The sequence below is a fragment of the Myotis daubentonii genome, chromosome 2 (genome assembly GCF_963259705.1).
Source record: "Myotis daubentonii chromosome 2, mMyoDau2.1, whole genome shotgun sequence".
NCBI lineage: Eukaryota > Metazoa > Chordata > Mammalia > Chiroptera > Vespertilionidae > Myotis > Myotis daubentonii.
Genome location: NC_081841.1, coordinates 13,968,024 through 13,988,896, shown reverse-complemented (window position 1 = coordinate 13,988,896; position 20,873 = coordinate 13,968,024). Strand labels below are relative to the sequence as shown.

Sequence of the window (20,873 nt, the reverse complement as noted above, 5' to 3'; positions counted from 1 at the left end):
TCAGGTGTTCTGGGAAGAGGACCTGTAATAAGCAAAAAAGACTATTATTCCAAAAAGGGGATATAATAAATAAAGTCCATACAGCCATTTCTGAATAGCCCATATTTATAGACTCACACAACACACATAAAGTAATCCCCCCTTTTCTGTGGGGAGGTACACTTCAAGACCCCCAGTGGATGCCTCAAACTGTGGATAGTACCAAACACTATATATTGTTTTTTCCTATACATACCTATGATTGAGTTTAATTTATAAAATAGGCACAATAAGAGATTAACAACAATAGTTAATAATAAAATAGAACAATTGTAACCATAGACTGTAATAAAGGTTATATGAATGTGGTCGCTTGTTTCAGGAGATCCCTTGCTAAAGCCTTCATATGGGCTAAGTGCTTTCTGCACAACATGTTGGGACCCATTTTCTGTTTATTCTTTCACCCACAAATTTAATGTCTTCTCCATCTTAAGCACTTACCATGTACTGTGGCTGTAACTTTCTCAGTTTTAGGTGCGGTAGCAAAACTAGCACAAATTTCTTTTTCCTTCACAATTTCACAGATGGAAGGTTTGTTCTAATCATAGATCTTAGCAACCTCAGCATACGATTTTTAAAAATTTCCTTGTTGAGAACTTTCACCTTTTCACTTAAAGAACAAACTTTATAGCTTCTCTTTGGCATATTTAAATTGCCAGCATCACAACTCTTTGCACTTTGGGGCCATTGTTAAGTAAGAGTTATTTGAAGGCAAGCTCTGCGATGCCACAACAGTCCATCTGATAACCAAGATGGCTATTAAGTGACCAGTGGGTAGGTAGTGTATACAACATGGCTACACTGGACAAAGGGTGGATTCTCATCCAGGCAGGATGGAGTGGGACAGCGGGAGATTTCACCATGCTACTCAGAATAGCATGCAGTATAGAACGTTTGAATTATTTATTAGTTGTTTATTTCTGGAATTTTCCATTTAATATTTTTGGCCCATGGTTGGTTGACAGCAAGTAACTGAAATCACAAAAAGCGAAACTATGGCTAAGGGGTGCTATACACACATGTTATATGTTGAATTTATATTTTATTTATATACTAGAGGCCCAATGCGCAAAATTCATGCAAGAGTAGGCCTTCCTTCCCCCGGCTTCTGGCACCGGCTTCCCTCTGGCACCCGGGACCCAGGCTTCCTTCTGGCCACTGGCAGGCACCCGGGACCCGGGTTTCCCTTGCAGCCTGGCTTCATCGGGAATGTCGTCTGGAAGGACATCTGGTCTAATTAGCATATTATTCTTTTATTATAGATTCTTAAAAAATTTTAGATAGTACTACAAGGTTTATAATGAAGTATAATAATTTCCCACTCTGTCCCTCTTGATTATGCCTCTCTAGAGACAGATATTCCTTTATGACTATTTGAGTTGGATTTTTGGAGGAATCTCCTGAAACGTGTTTAATCTGCTAAGTTTAACCAAAAATCCTCAGGGCTTATTTTTTTCTAATTTTAACAATTCTAGTTAGACTAGATAGATACCTGATTTTTAAGCAAAGAGTACATTAGAGACATTATAACATGGAGACTTTGGAATGACATACACGGTGGTTCAAATTCTAGCTCTGTTATTACTGACTGCCTGACTGTGGGTAGATTATTTATGGTCTCTGAATCTCATTTTTTTCATGAATAATAGGGGTCATATTATTCAACTTAAAGAATTCCTGTCACATAGTATAATGCTTCCTAATGCTTGTGGCCAGCATCATTATTTATTAACAGTAGCACCATCACTATCAATTAGAAGAGAAGTATAGGGCATGTTAAGTCTCCTTAGAACCATGAGAAATTATAGTTGACAATATAGTTATAAAAATAACAAAAAACAGGTAACTAAAAAGGAGCAGCGATATTGGAGTATCAATGAAATCAGATCATTTTTATGGTTCATTGGACCTATAAGTATCCTATATAATAAAACACTAATATGTAAATTGACTAAACAGTGGAACGACTGGTCGCTATGATGCGCACTGACCACCGGGGGCAGGTGCTCAATGCAGGAGCTGCCCCTGGTGGTCAGTGCACTCCCACAAGGGGAGCACTGCTCAGCCAGAAGCTGGGCTCATGGCTGGTGAGCGCAGTGGCAGTGGCAGGAGCCTCTCCCAACTCTGCTGCAGGCGGACAGTAAGGAGTGAGGGGTCCCAGACTGTGAGAGCCCTGGACTGCGAGAGGGATATCTGACTGCTGGCTTAGGCACTAGGGGGATCAGGCCTAAGCCGGCAGGCGGACATCCCCCAAGTGGTCCCGGACTGCGAGAGAGTACAGGACTGTGAGAGGGCGCAGGCTGGGCTAAGGCACTTTCCCCAGCCCAGTGCACAAATTTCATGCACCGGGCCTCTAGTGATAACAATAACAATGAGGGAATTTGTGGTCCGGGCCCTGGTGCCATTTGTTGCACCCTGAAAGATCCTGAAAGAGCAAAGTTACTAGTCTATATAATAAAAGCCTAAGCGACCATTACGGTGGAACAACCAGAACGACCGGTCGCTATGAAGTGCACTGACCACCAGGGGGAAGACGCTCAACGCAGGAGCTGCCCCCTGGTGGTCAGTGCGCTCCCACAGGGGGAGTGCTGCTCAGCCAGAAGCCGGGCTCACGGCTGGTGAGTGCAACAGCAGGAGCCTCTCCCGCCTCCGCAGCAGTGCTAAGGAGCAGCGAGCCGAGCAGCGAGCAGGCAGGCGGTAAGGAGCGAGGGGTCCTGGACTGTGAGAAGGTGCAGGCCGGGCTGAGGGACCCCCCCCCCTCTTCCAGGGCACGAATTTCATGCACTGGGCCTCTAGTTGTAATATAATAACTGATATTCACGTTAATGACTTGAAATAGAAAAAAGTTTAAATGTGTTCTTTATAGTATGTTTACTAAGAAAAATAAAATATAATTAGAATGATTCCTATCTAAAATGTTTAATGGTGAAGTATATTGATATGTCTGTGTATTAAATCTTGATATCTGTATGGGAAGTTCAATTATACAGAATAATTATTTTGCTTGAAGAGTCCATGTAACTGAGATTTTACTTTTAGTAGTTGTCAGATCTGTAATATACATGTCTGATCCTTGTTAAGAAAATTTGACCAGAATGTTAGACTCAGTAGCTGTGGTGCTGTCTCCTGTGTTACATACATATTTACTTAAATACTAACTACAACTTATAAAAATGTAGATTTTCCCCTCTCAAAATATACCCTCCCTTTTCCCTTTAGAACAAGCCATTTGAGAATGGAAATTAAGTAAAAAGAAATTGTCTTCTTAAACTAATATAAATTTTAAAAATAATTCTTACAAATTAAGAATATAATTTACACTTTCATATTTTGGTTAACTTATTTTCAAAATCATTAAGTTGTAGGTTATTTTGCTTGTTTTTTACATGTATTTCTATGCAATTGAGCATTGCTTGCTACAACAAACTATTTTATTTCTTGTAGATCAATGATATAATGAACAGTGCAAAAACTGAACATACAGCTATGAAAGTAACTTCAGTGAAAAACAAACCAGATCTCAAATCATCAACTGATTCTAATGCTGTTTTACATTCACCTTTGGCAACTAATGCTTCTAATCATAATAGCTGTATGGTGGATATGCTAAGGAAAAATGAAGGTAATAAAGATAGTGTTTTAAGTAAAGCTAAAGCTTTTTATAATAACGGTAGGGAATTTTTGAGTGTTTAAAAAAGTAAATGTTACATGGTTTTGATCCATTTTCAAAATAATAATATAACAAACGAATTGACTAGTTAGAGTGATTTGTGATGTCAATTATAAGCACTAAACTGAATAGTAATGAATAATTATGAGCTATGGACTTTAAATAACAATAAAAAATACATTTAAAAATGAAAAAAAAAGAATTTACATGAGGAAGCTCTTGTATGACATTTGCAATTGGCCAGTGTTTGTAGTTGGCCAGTGTGTTCAGTGTCACTATCCTATTGCTCTGTTTTCTTAACATTTATAACTGTTTGATATTATTTATTTTGGGCAGGGAGTTTTTGTCTATCTTGTTCACCTCTATTTTCTTAGCACCCAGATTCATGCCTGGTAAAGTAGTCACTTCGTAAATATTTGTTTAGCAAATAACTGGATTATTTTCAGAAAGATGGTTCATTTATGAGAGCTGTTGCAGTCATGGAAAAGCTTATAATTTGGTGATCTTTATATTTAAAATAACTTAATTTGAATATTCTGAAGCCATATGAGATATAAGCATTGCCTCTGATTTTAATATCTAAAATTATTTTATAAATCTCATTCTGATACATCCCTGACATAGGATCATGAGACTTTATTTTTAGTTTGAAAAAATTATGACAGCTGATTAAATTTAATTCCTCTTTAATGATTCAAACTTAGCAAGAGGAATATTCTTTTTATTTCCATTTTTCTTCATAAGTTGATGGCAGATAAAAATATTCAAGGAAAATAATTTCCTATAAGTTTTGTCATTTCATTACTTGTGGAAGAGGAGAGTGCTTTTGTTTTATTGATTTGCTGATGTAAGAAAATTATTTGGTCAAAATTATAGAAACTTGGACCTAGATCTCAACTTTAATTTCTTTCTTATCGTGATGTTCTATGTCTGTTTTATAAAGAAGTTTATACTCTTGAAAACAAATATGAGCTTTGAGATTTCAAAATCTTAATGTACTCTAAATTCTACATTGTAAGGCAGTCTGGATAAAATGAATATTAGGCAAATGGGAAAATCAAAGTAGTTATACATTGACAGTACCTGGCACATCATCGACACTCAAGGGTCTGAGTGAATAGCTACCCAATCTCAGGTTAACATGAGCAGATTTGGGTCTTTTGTCTGCTGGTTGGAGTAGCTGGTATTTTTCAAGAGTGGAAGAGTGACATGATTAATGTTTTGTTTTGGAAAGGGCACTCTAGTCTCATCATCAGGAAGAACTATAATAGAAATTGATTGGGAAACTTGTTAGGAAACTTTTAGGACTGAGAGATACATTGAGACTAAAGCAGTGGGTGAGTTGGAGGAAAGAGAATACATCATTTTGGAGACTATTAGACTTGAAAACTTGTTGGATATGATAAATAAAAATGAGTTGAACATGACTCCCAGTGTTGGACATTCGATGGATGATGATACTTGTCATCAAGAGAAGAAATATATATAGGAGCAAGTGTGAATTTGACTGTTTTCGAGGCATTTGAGGGACATATGGTAAAGATTTCTAATGGATAGTTGGATACTTAGGTCTGGAGTTTAGGAGGCAGTTCTTGTCTGAAAGTATAAATTTAGAAGTTAAGGGTCTCTAACATGTAAACTTCTCAGCGCAGGGACCCTGTTTGATGTGTTCGCTGCTCTAGTTTACAGCACTTGGCACAGTGCCCACGTGTACTTGAGAGAAGTATAATCATGAATGGTAGTTAAAGCACAGGGAAAACATGTAAAAGGAGAAAAGAAAAGGCTTAGGAATACCTGCATTTAAAGGATCATTTGAAGGAGAGAAGCTAGCTGAAGAGATTGAAAAGGGGTTCCTAGCAGGTTAGGAAATGAACCAAAAAGATTGGTATGTTTTCCCCTCTGTAGTAGGCATCACAGTTTGTGACTAGTGTATGCATCTCTCTCTCTACCGTGTGACTGTAAGTTCATGAGATATGGACCATACTTTCTTTGTTTCACCATTATAGAAACAAGCACAAAGTCTGGTAAATAGTAAATCTTCAATATTGTAGAATGAATGAAGATAAGTTATAGAAAGGAGTATATAGTCAGCATAGTTTACATTGCAGAAAGGTGAGGTAACTTAAAATTGAAAATTATCCTTTAGAAATCATTTCTGTCTGCCAGAGCCATTTCATTAAAGTAGGTAGTGTTTTAGAAACCACATTTGGAGAGGGCAGGGAAATAGGGACTGTTCTGAAGGGAATAATAAGGGGAGAGAGTAACTGGGGATAACTGCGGGGGCGGGGTCAAGAAAGGTGAGTGTTTGTTTGCTTGAGAGACTTGATAATGTTATGGACTGAAGGCCAAAAACTGGAGAAAAAGAACCTGTAAATTCTGAAGAGAGAGGAATGATTGGTAAGAGGGTCCCAAAATATGGGGGAGGAATGGGACCAGGAAGATAGATTACACTTCCTTAGGAGAGAGGTCAGCTCATCCTCTGAAATGAAGAGAAGATGGAGAGAATGGACACAGTCATACATACCTTTCTAGTTTAGGGCAGGAGAAGGCACAAAATTGATGGCATTCACGCCTGATGACCTTTATTTTTTCACCTAAAATGGGAGATAAGGCATCTGATGCGTCATTTAGTAGAGTTGGAGAACAGTGATTCAGTGTTCAGAATGGAAGAGGGAGCTGAGAAGTTGGAGATCTGTTTTGGATATTATACACTTTATTTTTCTAAATATTTTCTGCCTAATGGTTAATTAGTATGAGTGACATTTGTGGTGCTCATGTTTATGATTTTAAAATGGGAAAATACCAAGAATTATAAGAACTATAAGATACAACAATTATCTGCAGGTATTATGTTAATAATTGATATTTTCCCTTTAATTTTAGGTCCTCACACTTCAGCAAATATAGGTGTTCTAAGTAGTTGCCTGGACTTAAGAACAGTAATTCCTGAAACTTCTGTATCCAGTACTGTTTGCAGCGCACAAACTATGGTAACCCAGCAGACCATTAAAACTGAATCATCCAGTACAAATGGGGCAGTTGTTAAAGATGAAACTTCACTAACAACATTCAGTACCAAATCTGAAGGTTTGAAATGTGTTTCACATACTGTATTTTGACCATTTTTATATATAAATTCATCAAACTTACTTGTTTTAAATAGGAAATGAAATGTGTTTCACATATTGTATTTTGAACCTTTATTTGTATATAAATTCATCAGACTTGTTTTAGATGGGAGTTGCATTTCACCTTGGATTGAATTATGTATAAACATATAAAGCATTTCAATTAAAATGATTATGTAATATACTCTCTGCTGCCTTACATAAAATATTGAAATCAGCACACACTGAAACACAATACCGTGAATATATTCAACAATTTTTTTTTCCTTAGAAAAGATTAGTTCTAGACTATGGAGTAACAATTCTCCCAGCTTGAATGATTTCTGATTTTGTAAATTCTCATTTTTTTTGCAATTAGGAATTGTGTTTCATCTTTGGTAAATATTTGCTGAAGTTATAGCTGGTTATCAAACCCTGGAAAAATCAGCTTTGTGAATTAGTTTGAATTAGAGGGTACATATTTCTAATTATTGTGATTTTTTCCCCTCTGGCTAATTTGGCATATTTATAAATTATATTTTAATGTGTCTGTTTGATAAGTGATTATATAAGTCTTACCTGATGAATTGTTTAATTTTCAGTTGACGAAACCTGTGCACTGCCTGCAACTAAGATCAGCCGTGTGGAGACACATGCTGCAGCAATGCCGTTTTCTGTAAGTATATGACCTGGAGACAGTGTGTGTTTACAGACGAGTAAATAGACTTTAAATACTGAGCAGCTTTGACATAAACTCACAGAAAGATTCATGTGTGTCCTCTAGTAATGATTTGACATAGATTGAGAAATAAAGGGTTGAATAGGAAGAATGTTCACAGTAATGATAAGTGAAAAAAGATATATACACACACACACACACAGAAATACATTCATACTGTGGTCCAAATTTTATTAAAAAATACACCTAATACATTCATTTATACATCACATGAGTTCACCCACATCCACACTACAATGCTAGATGAATTTTTCTAGGTTGTGGGGCCACAGACAATTTTTACTTTCTTCTTTATGCTTTCTATATTTTTCTATAATGAAATGTGTTACTTTTATAATAATAAATGTGTATGTAGATATATATATATATGTAAATTATATTAATGGTTTTATGAGTAAAAGGCTATGTTATGGAACATAAAACTTGAATGACTCTATTGCTAGCTGCTTAATAGGAGAACAACAGAATATTGTGATACTGGGTTAGACATACCTATAGGGTAGCCCAGTGTTCTCTGACATTGGACAATATTATTTGCTACTAAAAGAGAAGCCAGAATGGGTCTGCATGGCACCAAACTTAAAATGCTAGGAAAGTGCCTCACAAAGATACCAAGATTGTCTTAATTAGTTAAATATAGGGACAATACATGTTTGTGTGCATGTGTGTGCATATGCCTTTTAATTTATTTTTAAATTATCAATCATTTCAACTTTATTGCTATGAGCAAGAGTTTTTATTTGACCTAATATTTACGTTTTAGAGTTTTCAATTGTCTATGGTTTTAGTTTTTTTTAAATCATGATTTTACGGATTTTGATCATATATTTACCATCATCAGCTTTTACCTTTACAAAATGTTAAATCCTAGTGTTCTAAGACTCTTCTCAGGGAAGAATTATTAAAGTGAACTTTTTTCTCTTAAATCTATTTTGTGATGCATCAGCCAGAATGGTATTTGTTATTTCATTTGGAGCCAGTTGTTTTATAAAAGTTGTTGAAGAGAGTTGTTACAACTTTAAAAATTAAACAAGTTCAAAGCTATTCCTTTTTTTAAAGAAAAACCTTAAAGATTCTTGGTTAGTTCACTTTGTCATGTGTGATAGCCTAAATAATAAATAATGTGAATTGTAAGCATGTACCTCTGCTGTTATATATTTAAGACAGAAATAAATAACTGAAGTGCACATTTGTTTTGAGCTTCTGGAAACAGTGTCTCATTTATAAAGAAGATGGCTTAAAAAGGTTAGTTCCAGGGATAAGTATAATTCACTTATCACTAAAAGTAGCTTAAGGTAGAGGAAGTTTATTTGTTTTAAAGCAAGGCAAAAAATGTAAAACTGTTTAATCTGTTCCTCTTTAGTATATATACTAAAGTGTATTCAAATTGCATTTTAGTTTTGAACATTTTTTCTCCTTTTAGGTTTGGAGAATCACAGGTATTTCAAGTGCAAAGATCACTGAATTTCTGCTAGTTGTTTTTGAATCTAGAAATAAGCCAGCTTGGAATGAATTTTTTCTTATTAGCTCCTTTTGGAGCAAGTTGTATTGTCACACTAAAGAGATGACATTTTCTGAGAGAGTCTCTGAAATGACAATGTTCTATAAAACAGCTGGCATTTTAACATACCACTAGTGGATTGGAAAGCATGCTAACTCCAGCGAGGGTGATAGTACAGAGCTACTGACCTGGAGAATGCCTGTCACTCCCTGTGTTTGAATTGGCATCCCTGTTTCACTGTCAGTTGACCTAATCTCTTAAGAGTTTATTTACTTATGAACTATTAATGTTGTGGTGTTTACCCATATGCCTATTTGTAGATCACTGCATGGAGTTATTAAATCTAGAAATTTATTATATGCTCAATAAGAGTCTTCATAAATTTTTTTTTCTCTGAAATCAGAAAGAGACTTCTTCAAATCCAGTGACCACAACGAAAGCAGGAGAACGACAGTGGTGTGATGTAGGAATTTTTAAAAATAACACAGCGTTGGTGAGCCAGTTTTATTTGCTGCCAAAAGGGAAGCAAAGCATTTCAAAGGTAGCTATTGATGTATTTTCTACACTGTGAGTTACAAGCCTCTAGAATGAGGTTGGTGTTGTTTTTATGTAACTTTAATTGAAGACACTTGAATGCATGAAATTAGGATCTGTTCACAATCTGTAATTGAGAATTCTATATATCTAGTTATGTTGTATTCTTTTTAAAGGATCTTTCTATAAAATACATCACAAGCAGGTTATTTATTGATTTTTATTTTTTAATCCTCACCCGAGGATATTTCCATTGATTTTAGAGAGAGTGGAAGAGAGAGGGAAAGACAGGGAAATATCGATGTGAGAGAAACACATCGATTGGTTTCCTCCTGCATGCGCCCTGACAAGGGCCCGGGCCTGGGAGAAGCCTGCAACCAAGGTATGAGCCCTTGACCGGAATTGAATCCGGGGACCTTTGGTCCACAGGCTGACACTCTATCCACTGAGCCAAACCGGCTAGGGCACAAGCAGGTAATTTAAAAATCTTATACAATCACTGGACTGGATTTTGAGTCATAAATAATATAGTCTGTCCTGTATAGATAAGGATTTTTTGAAATATCTCTAATTATATTATGTGTTGTGTTTAGAGAATAGAATATTTTTCTTACTCTCAACTTTATTTCTGAATTCACAACTTAAAAAATTTAAAAGCCCCTGTAGGCTAGTGAATACAATTTAAGTTTCCCTTGGTTCTGAAATCCCTTAAAGGAGGACTTCATATATATAAGTGAGACATTTACCCTCTGAGGATTGTGAAACAGATAACAGCGCCAAAGCATACTGAACTAATTTTTATCTGGAATGGTAAATTTCAGAGAGAGAATTGCCAAGGAATAGATTGAATCTCCCAAAGATCTGCACAAATGGTGAATATATCATTTATCATTATATTTTAGTTTTTCTAATATTACTACTGGTGTCCCTCTTTTTCATATTGAATTTTTCCAATTCTCGAAAACAAAATAGAAATCTTGGTTAATAATTTGTTAGTATTATGCCTAATAAAATTTCTGGCTGCAGTTTGATTTCATATGTAAGGAAATACCTATATAAGGCCCTAGCAGCTACTTGTTTTTCCTGAAAGGTAAAAAGAACTTAACATTTAGAATCAGTAAACTTGGTTTTGCATGATTAGTTCTAGCACTCAACAGTGTGACCTTGGACAAATCACTCATTTAACCTCTCTGAGGCTCAGTTTCCTATGGAGATGATATAGCTCCCTTAAAATGGGATGATGTGTTGGTGCTACATGTTTCACCGAGGTGTAGTAAGAGTTAGGGAGAATTTGTAAAAATTATTTGAAAGTTATAAATATTACAATCTTCCCACTTAGATTATGAAATCCAATTATTTAACATTTATTCAGCATGGAGATGAGATGGTTGTTACTTTGTTTATAGTGATCCTTAATTTTTGCTACCTGTGCACTCTTCATGTGCAGAATACCCTTGCACTTCTTTTTGTAATCAGTGATTCTCAGCTGGAAGGGCACTTTTCCTCTGAATACGAATCACCAATTTATGGGCTCTGTTGTTTTGGTGTTGGAGTTCTCATTCCATGTGTGAAAAGGGGGAAATACATAAATGTAGACTAGAACCTTTAAACAATCCATTCTTTAAAAGTTTTAATTAAAAAATAATTAATTGCACCTTTTCTTTACTTTTGCATATATTGCATTTTAGATAGGAAATGCAGACGTACCTGACTACAGTTTACTTAAGAAACAAGATCTTGTTCCAGGCACAGGATACAGATTCAGGGTTGCTGCTATCAATGGTTGTGGAATAGGCCCTTTCAGCAAAATCAGTGAATTTAAAACTTGTATTCCTGGTTTTCCTGGAGCTCCTTCTGCAGTCAGAATTTCAAAGGTGAGATGTCAGGTTAAGACTTGGTTATGTAAATTATTTGAAACTTTGTACATGAAGTAAAACTGTCAGTAAAGAGATTCTTGTTAGTGTCTAATGAAATGGGAGATATTTAAAAGGGGTGATTAAAAGGTTAAAAGAATATTTTTTGCTAATCAATCACAATATTTTTAAGGACCAAATTTCAAGTAGAATTACAGCATCCAAAGTAAAGAAAGGGAAATCTGCTATATTTCTTAATATTAATTTTATACTTGTTTATGGAACCAAAGATTTGTGCTAGAAGAATTTAATAGAATACATAAAATTGGATTATATTTTATCCTAAGGTCCTGCCCCTTTAAAATTTTAGAGAAGAAAATGTCTGCTTTCAAGCAAGAAAAATACCTTTCTTGGCATAGGACAAGCAGACAATTAAGCCTAGATATGTTTTTGAAAAGTGGGCATTAATTACACATTGCAGATCCAATTAAGATAGGTTTTTAAAACTCAGCAATAAAAGTTCTAACATCTACTACAAAAAGCATTTTGTATTCTATAGATAGAATTAACATAGTAGAGAAAACTTCAGAACCTTTACCTGTTTTTTTTTCTCTCCTCTCTTCAAGAATGTTGAGGGTATCCATCTTTCCTGGGAACCTCCAACTTCACCTTCTGGAAATATTTTGGAATATTCAGCCTACTTGGCAATCCGCACAGCACAAATACAAGATAATCCAAGTCAACTTGTTTTTATGAGGATTTATTGTGGTCTTAAGACATCATGTATAGTAACCACTGGGCAACTTGCAAATGCACATATTGATTACACATCCAGACCTGCCATTGTGTTCAGGATATCCGCAAAGAATGAAAAGGGATATGGACCAGCTACACAAGTTCGGTGGCTTCAAGGTAACAATAAAAAAACACCTTTAAATTGAATTGTTTTTACTAAAGCTATTGTGATTATGATTATTTATTAGTAACTGGTTATGAAGATTTGTCATTTAAAAAGAGTATTCTTTGTATTTCTAGCAGTTATGAATTTGAATTTGTAAGCTGTTCTTAAAATGTATTTGCTCAATTCTAGATCCAAATAAAAATAGAAAAGTCGCAAAGACTCTCTGAGATTTAGTATATGGATTCTTTGTTATAGTTATAGCTCTTTTATAAAGGAAAATAGTAAAATTAAGATAAAAGCTAGAAGACATTATTACCCCAATATATTTTATAAAGGTCATGTAACTCAGTCATCCTAGGGTTATTGAGGAGATTCTAGTAACTGGCTGTTGTACAGTGTGCTGTCTTATACCGTAAACATTCCCTACATTGTAAAGGCCCTGTCTATGAGTACGTCCTCTAACTTTATATGATCAGTGATCCTCTAACAACTGTCTTCTATTGGTTAATATTTGTTTTACTGATTTTAGCAGCCATTTGATTTCTTTGTTTATATATAGTTAGCACAGAACTTAATGAAATTAAAAAAGAGGCAAGTTCAGAAACTGCTTTTGAATTTTTATTATTTTTCCAGAATCATGGCAAAATATAATGGGTTTTCTTGATTCATACCAGGGTGATATATTGGAATATATTTTTGGCCAAAGCACTTATCTGGCCCTCAATTTCCTCATTAATAGATGAGGGAGTTTTAAAATTTTACCTTTAAGGTCCCTTTCAGCACTTAAATTCTATATTTTCATCAGAAGTGAAGCATATCCCTGAATATTTTAACATCTGTTTTCATGGCCCTAACTTTACTTTTGCTGAAACTAAAACATTCAAAGTTAAAGTGCATGTTCCCCTTATTGCAAAAAGAAAGAAGCACCTTAAAAGGACACAGATTTTGAAATAGTGTTTTAAACATTTGTAAGATTTTTGTAAATGCTCTAAATATTTTATTTTTGCATTGTTTTTACCTCAAAATTGTATAAACTTTTTTACAACTGAAATACAAGCATTAGGTAGCTTACTCAGGTTCCATTGCGATCATAAAGATGCAGAGAGGCATTGTGGATACTCTGCTCCAGGTAACCTGTTTTAAACCTTTTAGTAATTTCTTGGTTTCACTGCCTATTCAAATCGGGAATAGATACAGAGCAATAATTGCAGAAAAGATATTTCAAACTAAGAACTGCAGTAACTGCAGAGGCACAGGTCTATCTTTTTTATACCTTATAACCTATGCCAGTTTAGGTTGACTGAGTAGCTATGTCCTCCAACTTCATGTATAATGCTCCAAGCAAAGATAGGTTTAATTGTGCAGAATTGATATGTATGTATGTTCCAGTTACTAATTTAAAGTGTATAGAATATTTTAATATATAATTTTTGTAAAGAAGTGGGATTTTTATACTACAGTATTTGTAATTAATGTGTCTCACTAATTAAATTTCTCTTGAAGAAAATATGCAAATTGTTAGATGCATACTGAGTGATTTCCAAACTCTAAAGGTAAAATAAATGCACTACTATGGTGTTATTAGAATACCTTTTTTGTGGCTGTATGAATCCTTAATCTTTAAATGTGTATTTTACAAACAATGTTTACAAGGAGCTTCTCTGGTTTGTTAATCCCAGCACCACCCTTGATGAGAGCTTCATTCTGCATTTGTGTAACTCATATGCTTTGCTTTTTGGCATATGCTTGCTTTTTGCACTAGTAGAATTTTAACTTACCTCATTATTATGTTTGTAATCATTTGTATAGCTTCTATAATGTGACTGATAATAGGCTAAACAAAAACGTAACCAAAGTTAAAATAAATGGTAAGCAATTTTGCACATATTAAATGCTAGGGTTTGTTGTGTATGTGTGCGCGTTTAGTTATAAAGAGTAAGAATGGAAAGTTATAGTAAGTATGTGTATCAGGCCCAATTATTTTAATGACCTTTTTGCTTTATTAGAAAAAGGTCTGGCTTTAAACCCCTTATTCTCTATATTAATTAACAGTTTGTATCTTGAAGCACTTCTCTTAATAATAAGGAATAACCTGATTTTAAGCAAAGAATGGATTATTTGTTTGAGTATGCACATTTATACCTATTTTGTATTTGATTTAGTTTACTTTGCTTAAATGCTTCTACTGTCCTAGATCAGGAGGTGAATATGAACTTTTGGTTCTAACATCTTCCTTATTTTCTAGAGAGAAAGGCATTCTTTCTTTCTGAAAGGATTTGTTAAAATAGCAAATGTTTTTACTTTGAGAATTAGCCCAGAGTTTATCATTTTTTTTAGCATTTGTACATTAAATATTAGTCACATTTATCTCTCTGATAAGTGATTGGTGACTGAAAGATGCCATTGAGAAATCTCTATGGCTTTGACATTAACAGTCAATAAGAGATCTTTGAGCTGTGTGTTCATGACTAGAATGGATTGGGGTAAATAAAAAGAGAAACACATTTAGCTTATGATTGGTACATTTCTAAGGTGAGATCCCGTTGAGTAGCAGTGGGCTATGTAATGCAGATATCATAAGAGGATTTACACTTAGTTAAATTAGTTTCTTTACTCCTCCCAGCTGGGTAAGCAATTCAGATGTACAAGTCTTTGTGCCACAGTCCTCTTCCTGGGCTCTGCAACTTTGGTTCATTTATGTAGTAAAAAGATTTTGATGTTGCATGCTCTTCGAATTATGTTTTCTAAAATATTGTATTGGTTTCATTTAAGTTTAGTAAACTGTTTTTGGCAATTTAACTAGAAATAGGGTATTATAAACTCACTTTCCCCTGCATTTTTAAAAAAATGGAAATAATCTCATTGCATGTATAAGGCCCCCCTGCCCTATAACCCAATTACATAAATATAATGATCTATAAGAAGGTGAAACTGTTGATCATTATTTCAAAGACTTGTAGACTAGCAAAAGTTTGTTCTGATTAGAGATATGGTCTACTATAACTGAAGATATTTTTATTATTAAAAGTGCAGCACTTGTAGCATAAAAATCACTTGTAACATTGGATATGAAGAGATTATTAGTATTTAAAATTATTGTAGTCATCTGATCATAAATGAAGTAAGTTGCAAAATAGACTTGGTCTTTCACCATTTAAGGTTTAACTGACAGTTATGTTTCTCAAGATTTACTTTAGGCAGTTTTATGTATTGTGTACCAATGATATGTAAAATAAAGCACCTTTTCTACTATTACCAAGTATAGGTGTTATTTATTTTGAACTATATGAAAGAAAAATTAGTGATGGCAGATCACTAATCTGCCATCACTAGAAATGTTGATTTTATATTAGTCGTGTAAAATAATATAGGCAGGTTCATAGACTGGATTGTGTCTAAAAAATTTGTTCTTAAGTTAGTGGATTGTGTTAGGTAGTCATTTTCTTACAGAAATGTAAAGCCTAACCCTATTATAGCTGAACTGGTCTGTTTGTAAGTAAAAAGGTAAATAGCTCCAAAAACAGTCTAAACTGGTCAACTCTTTTTTAGTCTTCTACTTACTCTTTAAATTTTTTTTTATTAAAGCATAGTTGGCATATAGTATTATATTAGTTTCAGGTGTACAACATAGTGATTCAACATTTATATACCTATGATGTGATCACCACGATAAGTTTAGTAGCTGTCTGTCACCATGCAAAGTTATGATGATATAATTGACTATTTTCTGTGCTGTACACTATTCATCCCCATGCATTTTTAATTTATAACTGGAATTTTGTATCTCTTATTCCCGTTCATCTTTTCACCTATCTCCATACCCGCCTCCCCTTTGAAGGTTTGTTTCTGTTTGTTCTGTTTATTCATTTATTTTGATTTTTATTTTGGATTCCAGATATAAGTGAAATCTATTTAATCTTTTTGTCCTTAAGCTTTTCACCCATTTTTAACTCACAGCAGCCAGGCTTCTGTCCTGCTACAACATGGAAATGGATCTTGCAAAGGTCAGGGATACTTCTCATTTCCCAGATCCAGTGAATTCTTTGATTATACTTAGTCCTTTTAACCATTCTCTTGAAACTTTCACAAGTTTTTTTTAGTTTCTTTGATACCATGCTCTACCTTTCTCTATGTATTTCTCTTTTTCCACCCCTACTGGTCTCCATCCATTTTTTCAAAACTCAGGTCAAATTTTGCCAATCTTATGAAATGAAGCCTTTCCTGACACTCCATTTCCAAGTAGATTCTACTCCTTCTTGTACCCCCACTGTCCTTTGTTAAATCTTCTGTCACAGCCGCCTCTAGACTGTGTGCCCTATTTGTTAGAATTGTTCCTCTCCCTCTGCCAGGTGGTAGATCTCTGAGGCGGAGACTGGGTCCTTAGGTCTCTCCCATATTACCCACTTAGCTGGTACTTAAATATTTCAACAAATTATTACAGAAAATTGTCACCTTTATATCTCTCATACTCTCACTCCCCTTTATCAAGTTGGAGTTAAAAGGGGAGGGAGGCTTTGAAAGGGAAAGAGTTTTTAGCAGATTTAATAAGGCTTTGGAGGAAATGAAGACTCCAGCTTTGTCTTCCCCTGTCCTGCTATTATTACTTAGGTTCCTGAGAGAAGTTCTGGGATAAATAAGGGATATGTCCCATATTTACTAGGCTAAAAGGAGTTTAATGTAAGTGTGCATAGATCTCATGAGGAAGCCTTTGGTCTAAAAGATTTCAGCATTTAGTGTGAAATCAGTGGGCATTGCTGGAATATGATTTTAAACATTGGATGGTCAGGAAAATGAGCTAAAAATATTTTCAAAGTTAATTTCTCTGTTTCCCTATAGGAAAGCCATGGGTAGTTGTCTAACATTAGAAAAAGCTACCTATTGTTAATATTTAAGCACAGGGAACTGCTGGAGCCACCAGCATTAGAGCCACACTGGATTCCGTTACATTTCCAGTCAGGTCACTTTGTCACCTCTGACCTTATGGGACAAAGGATTCTTATACTACTGGAGAACAAAATAACATTGGCACACCTTCCTTCCAAGTTTCCCAGGTGTAGTTGGGAATTCCCATACTTATATATTCTTATGATCAGGAAAAGACTTTTTTATCAGGCGTGGAAAAACATGAACTACAACATTCTGCGTAGAAACAATAATTTCTATAAACTCAATGAAGAAAGAAAAGCTATAAAATTCAAGGATATCAGCCTCCTTGTTAAAAATAGATTATTTTATTAATATCCATTTTCTTCTTTTCCAACCTCTGAAGAACTAACATCAGGAAAATGTCCACTTGTGTGACTGTTCCTCTCAGCGCGGACACCTGAAAATGAGTATGTTGAAGGTTCTTTTGTTTTGCATAGTTGGTATCTTGCATAACTTGATTTGAGCAAGAAGCTTGTACTTAAAGTTCATGAAATTCACAGTCTGACTACCGCTCATGGTAGTACTTCAAATTCAAAAGTCTTGAGAATACAGGGTTATGAAGCCTTTGGCTTTGGATAGAGAGAAGGGTAGGAAGTCATAGATGTGAGGCTGTGGAGGGAACAGAAGGATTTCCTATTTCCTGATTTGATTTGCTGGTTCAGCAAAAAGTCTTTGCAGAATGCTCAGAGATGTCAGGGTGTTTACATACAACCTCCGAAGGTGCAAAAAATATGGATTGGAGGCATATCAGATATGAAAGCTGTAGTAGAGAAGGAAATGGTCCCTCATCTACCCACTCCCCTTCCTGGTCTCCTTACCACCCAGAGACAAGAAGCTGAAGACTTCATTCCTTACTCAGCATGAGAATTGAGAAGGTACAAAAAGAACCCTCTGTGTCGGAGCATACACACGTTAAAAATAAAGGTAGCAGCTGGTATTTGTTTTTGAACATAGAGTTAACTCTTCCCACTAGCAAATCGTGGTCCAATACGTGTCCAGCTCTGACCAAGAGGATTATCTGTTCCTCCTCCTACCTGGGGAGATAGAATGGAAGTTCCCTAAGCACTTGAGAAAGGTTCCCTCCTACTTTCTCTGTTTCTTATAGGAGACGGAGGGAAAAGCTACAGGTGTGATAATTACCATCCAGTACAACAGAGGTGTGCGTGTGCCACTCATGGCTGCATAGCATGCGAGAGCGTGGGCATTGTTCTGAAGGTCCAACTAACTGCTCGATCCAAAATCATTTTGCTCTCAGTTGCAGGCTAGCACCCCCTGGTGGCATTGTCCACGCCAGCTTAAATATGGGTAGGGTTTGGGTCTTGTAGCCACCTGAGATTTGTTAAACAGCTACAGCAATGTCTGGAACTTTCTGATGAGTTGGACCTGGGGAATCTACTTCCTACTTCCCCATTTCCTGGGAGTGGTTTGCCAGCCATTTACTGCCGGGCTTAGTCTACCTCTTGCACCAACTCCCTAACTCAAGATAATACCTTTAGCCTGCCCTGTTTGGCTATAGGGAATAGATAGTTTTAAGATCTCTTTTTCTCAAGTTTTTAAATAGTATACTGAAATTGGTAGCTAATACCCTGAATGAGGAGAAGACATTGTACCTTAACTGTATCTTGTTTGATCTGCAAAGTATCACTGCCATTGATGAACTTGACAAAGATAAGATTGCAAAATTGTTTATGACATCTGAGTGATCAGCTTGGCACCTACGACTGATCGATGTGGAGAAACTGTCAATAGCTATGCACTTTCCATGTTTTTTTATTACTTAACAAATAAATGCATTATTAGAAGAATGTGCCAAAGAGAATTTGTGCTTTTGATAGTCAACTGAATTCAGTAAAGAGGCGGTGTCCTTGTCAGTTTATTTTGGAATTTGCATCATCTATCATTTCATTCTCACTTTATTCAAATAATTATACCCAGTGTACAAAATAACCAGTTAACCAGAATTATGCTAGTGACTCTGAGCCTGGCACTGCTTATAATACCTCGTAGGATCATGATCCTATGGGAACTCAGTTAACTTCTGTAAGAAATAGCCCATGCTCATTCCTTTTCTCATATTATCATGTACTTCTTCCCCACCAGTTACAATAATTGGTTAATTTGCAGTGCACAGAAGTGGCTGAAATATTGGGGAGATGTTCCCTCTCTTTGTTGATGAAATTATATATTATATAACCTTATGCCACTTTTATATTTTTTGTGAAATAAATGATCATGCATATGGTCAACCAGCAGCTTAAGAACTAGAACGTTCTCAGATGCCTAGAGTCCTCCATTTGTCCTCTCTTCAAACACACCACATGAGGCAAACATATTCTGGATTTTTTTGTTAATAATTCCATGTTTTTATTTATGGTTCTACCATCTATGTCTGTATCCCTAATATGTTGTTTAGATTTACCTGTTTCTGAACTGTTATGTAAGTGGCATTATGCAGTATGTATTCTTCTGTGACTTTTTTTGACAATTGTTTTTGAGATTCCATCCATGTTTATACATGTAACTGTATTTCATTTGTTTTCACTGCTGTATAGTATTCCATTACCTGACTATACCACAATTTATCTGTTCTGTTCATGGAGATTTGGGTTTCCAGTTTTTAGTTGTTATGAATAACGCTGCTATGAACATTCTGCCAATTACAATGTAAACTCTGTGCCGGCAGGGGTTCTGTCTGTTTTGCCCGTTTAGACATTCACAACGTCTAGAACAATGCCTGGCACATGGTAGATGCTCCACATCTATTTGAGGAATGAATGAATTTTTGAACATGTATCCTGGTGGCACATGCTCAAGAGTTGCTCTTGAGCAGTTGTTTTCAAAGTGTAGTCCGGGGACCTCTAAGGGTCCCTGAGACCCTTCCAGGGGGTCTCTGAGGACAAAACTATTTTCATAAAATCCTAAGACATTATTTGTCCTTTTCACCCTCATTCTTCATGAGTTTAAATGTTTTCCAGAGTTATGATGACATCATCACACCGATAGCTAATCAAGTATGTACCTGTGTATTTTTGTGTTTTGAAAATGTCTCTTAATTTCTAATATGGCAAATATTTATAAATATAACCCACATGAACAACAGCAATTTGAGATCATCAGTAATTGTTAAGGATGTAAAGAGGCCCTAAGACCAAAAATTTGAGAACCGCTGCTCTAAGAAGCAGGTTTTACTTGGCCGTGCGGAACTGTCTGGTAAAGCATTTGTCCCCGTTTACACTCCCACTGGCAGTGGTTGAGTGGCATTGCTCCACGTCTTAGCAAACTCGTGGTCTTGACTGTCTTTTATACTCGTCAATTGGATAGCTATTATATTGTGTTTTACTGTGGGTTTCATTCAAATTTCCCTGGTTATTAATGAAATTTAGTTTTTTCCCGCTGTATGTAAACATGTTTCTTTTTCTGTGAAATTTAGTTTTTTCCCATGTATAAAAATGTTTTCATGTCTTTTGCCCATTTTTCTGTCTGGTGTGTGTCTTTTTTCATTGATTCATATTTCTTTATATATTCTGGATACCAATCCTTTGTCATTTAAACATGTTGCATATATCTTCTCCCAGTTTGTGTAATATCTTTTGTAATTGTATT

The 20,873-nt window shown here is 35.3% G+C and overlaps 1 protein-coding gene across 14 annotated transcripts in view; it reads left to right on the top strand.

Annotated features, from left to right (window-relative positions):
• The window catches only part of HCFC2 (host cell factor C2), a 43,007-nt gene extending 25,449 nt beyond the window's left edge, over positions 1–17,558 (top strand). For 8 of the 14 annotated variants that reach the window (XM_059681805.1, XM_059681802.1, XM_059681806.1 and 5 more), the window contains 6 exons: positions 3,484–3,661; positions 6,593–6,796; positions 7,419–7,492; positions 9,460–9,597; positions 11,279–11,464; positions 12,070–17,558. In XM_059681805.1, the coding sequence (XP_059537788.1) occupies positions 3,484–3,661; positions 6,593–6,796; positions 7,419–7,492; positions 9,460–9,597; positions 11,279–11,464; positions 12,070–12,384 (1,095 nt within the window). In that variant the 3' untranslated portion in view covers positions 12,385–17,558. Of the gene's footprint in view, positions 1–3,483; positions 3,662–6,592; positions 6,797–7,418; positions 7,493–8,718; positions 8,801–9,459; positions 9,598–10,411; positions 10,463–11,278; positions 11,465–12,069 lie in introns of those variants that run through there. The other 6 variants (XM_059681808.1, XR_009451127.1, XR_009451126.1 and 3 more) reach the window with 6 other exon arrangements.
• Positions 17,559–20,873: the final 3,315 nt, after the last annotated feature.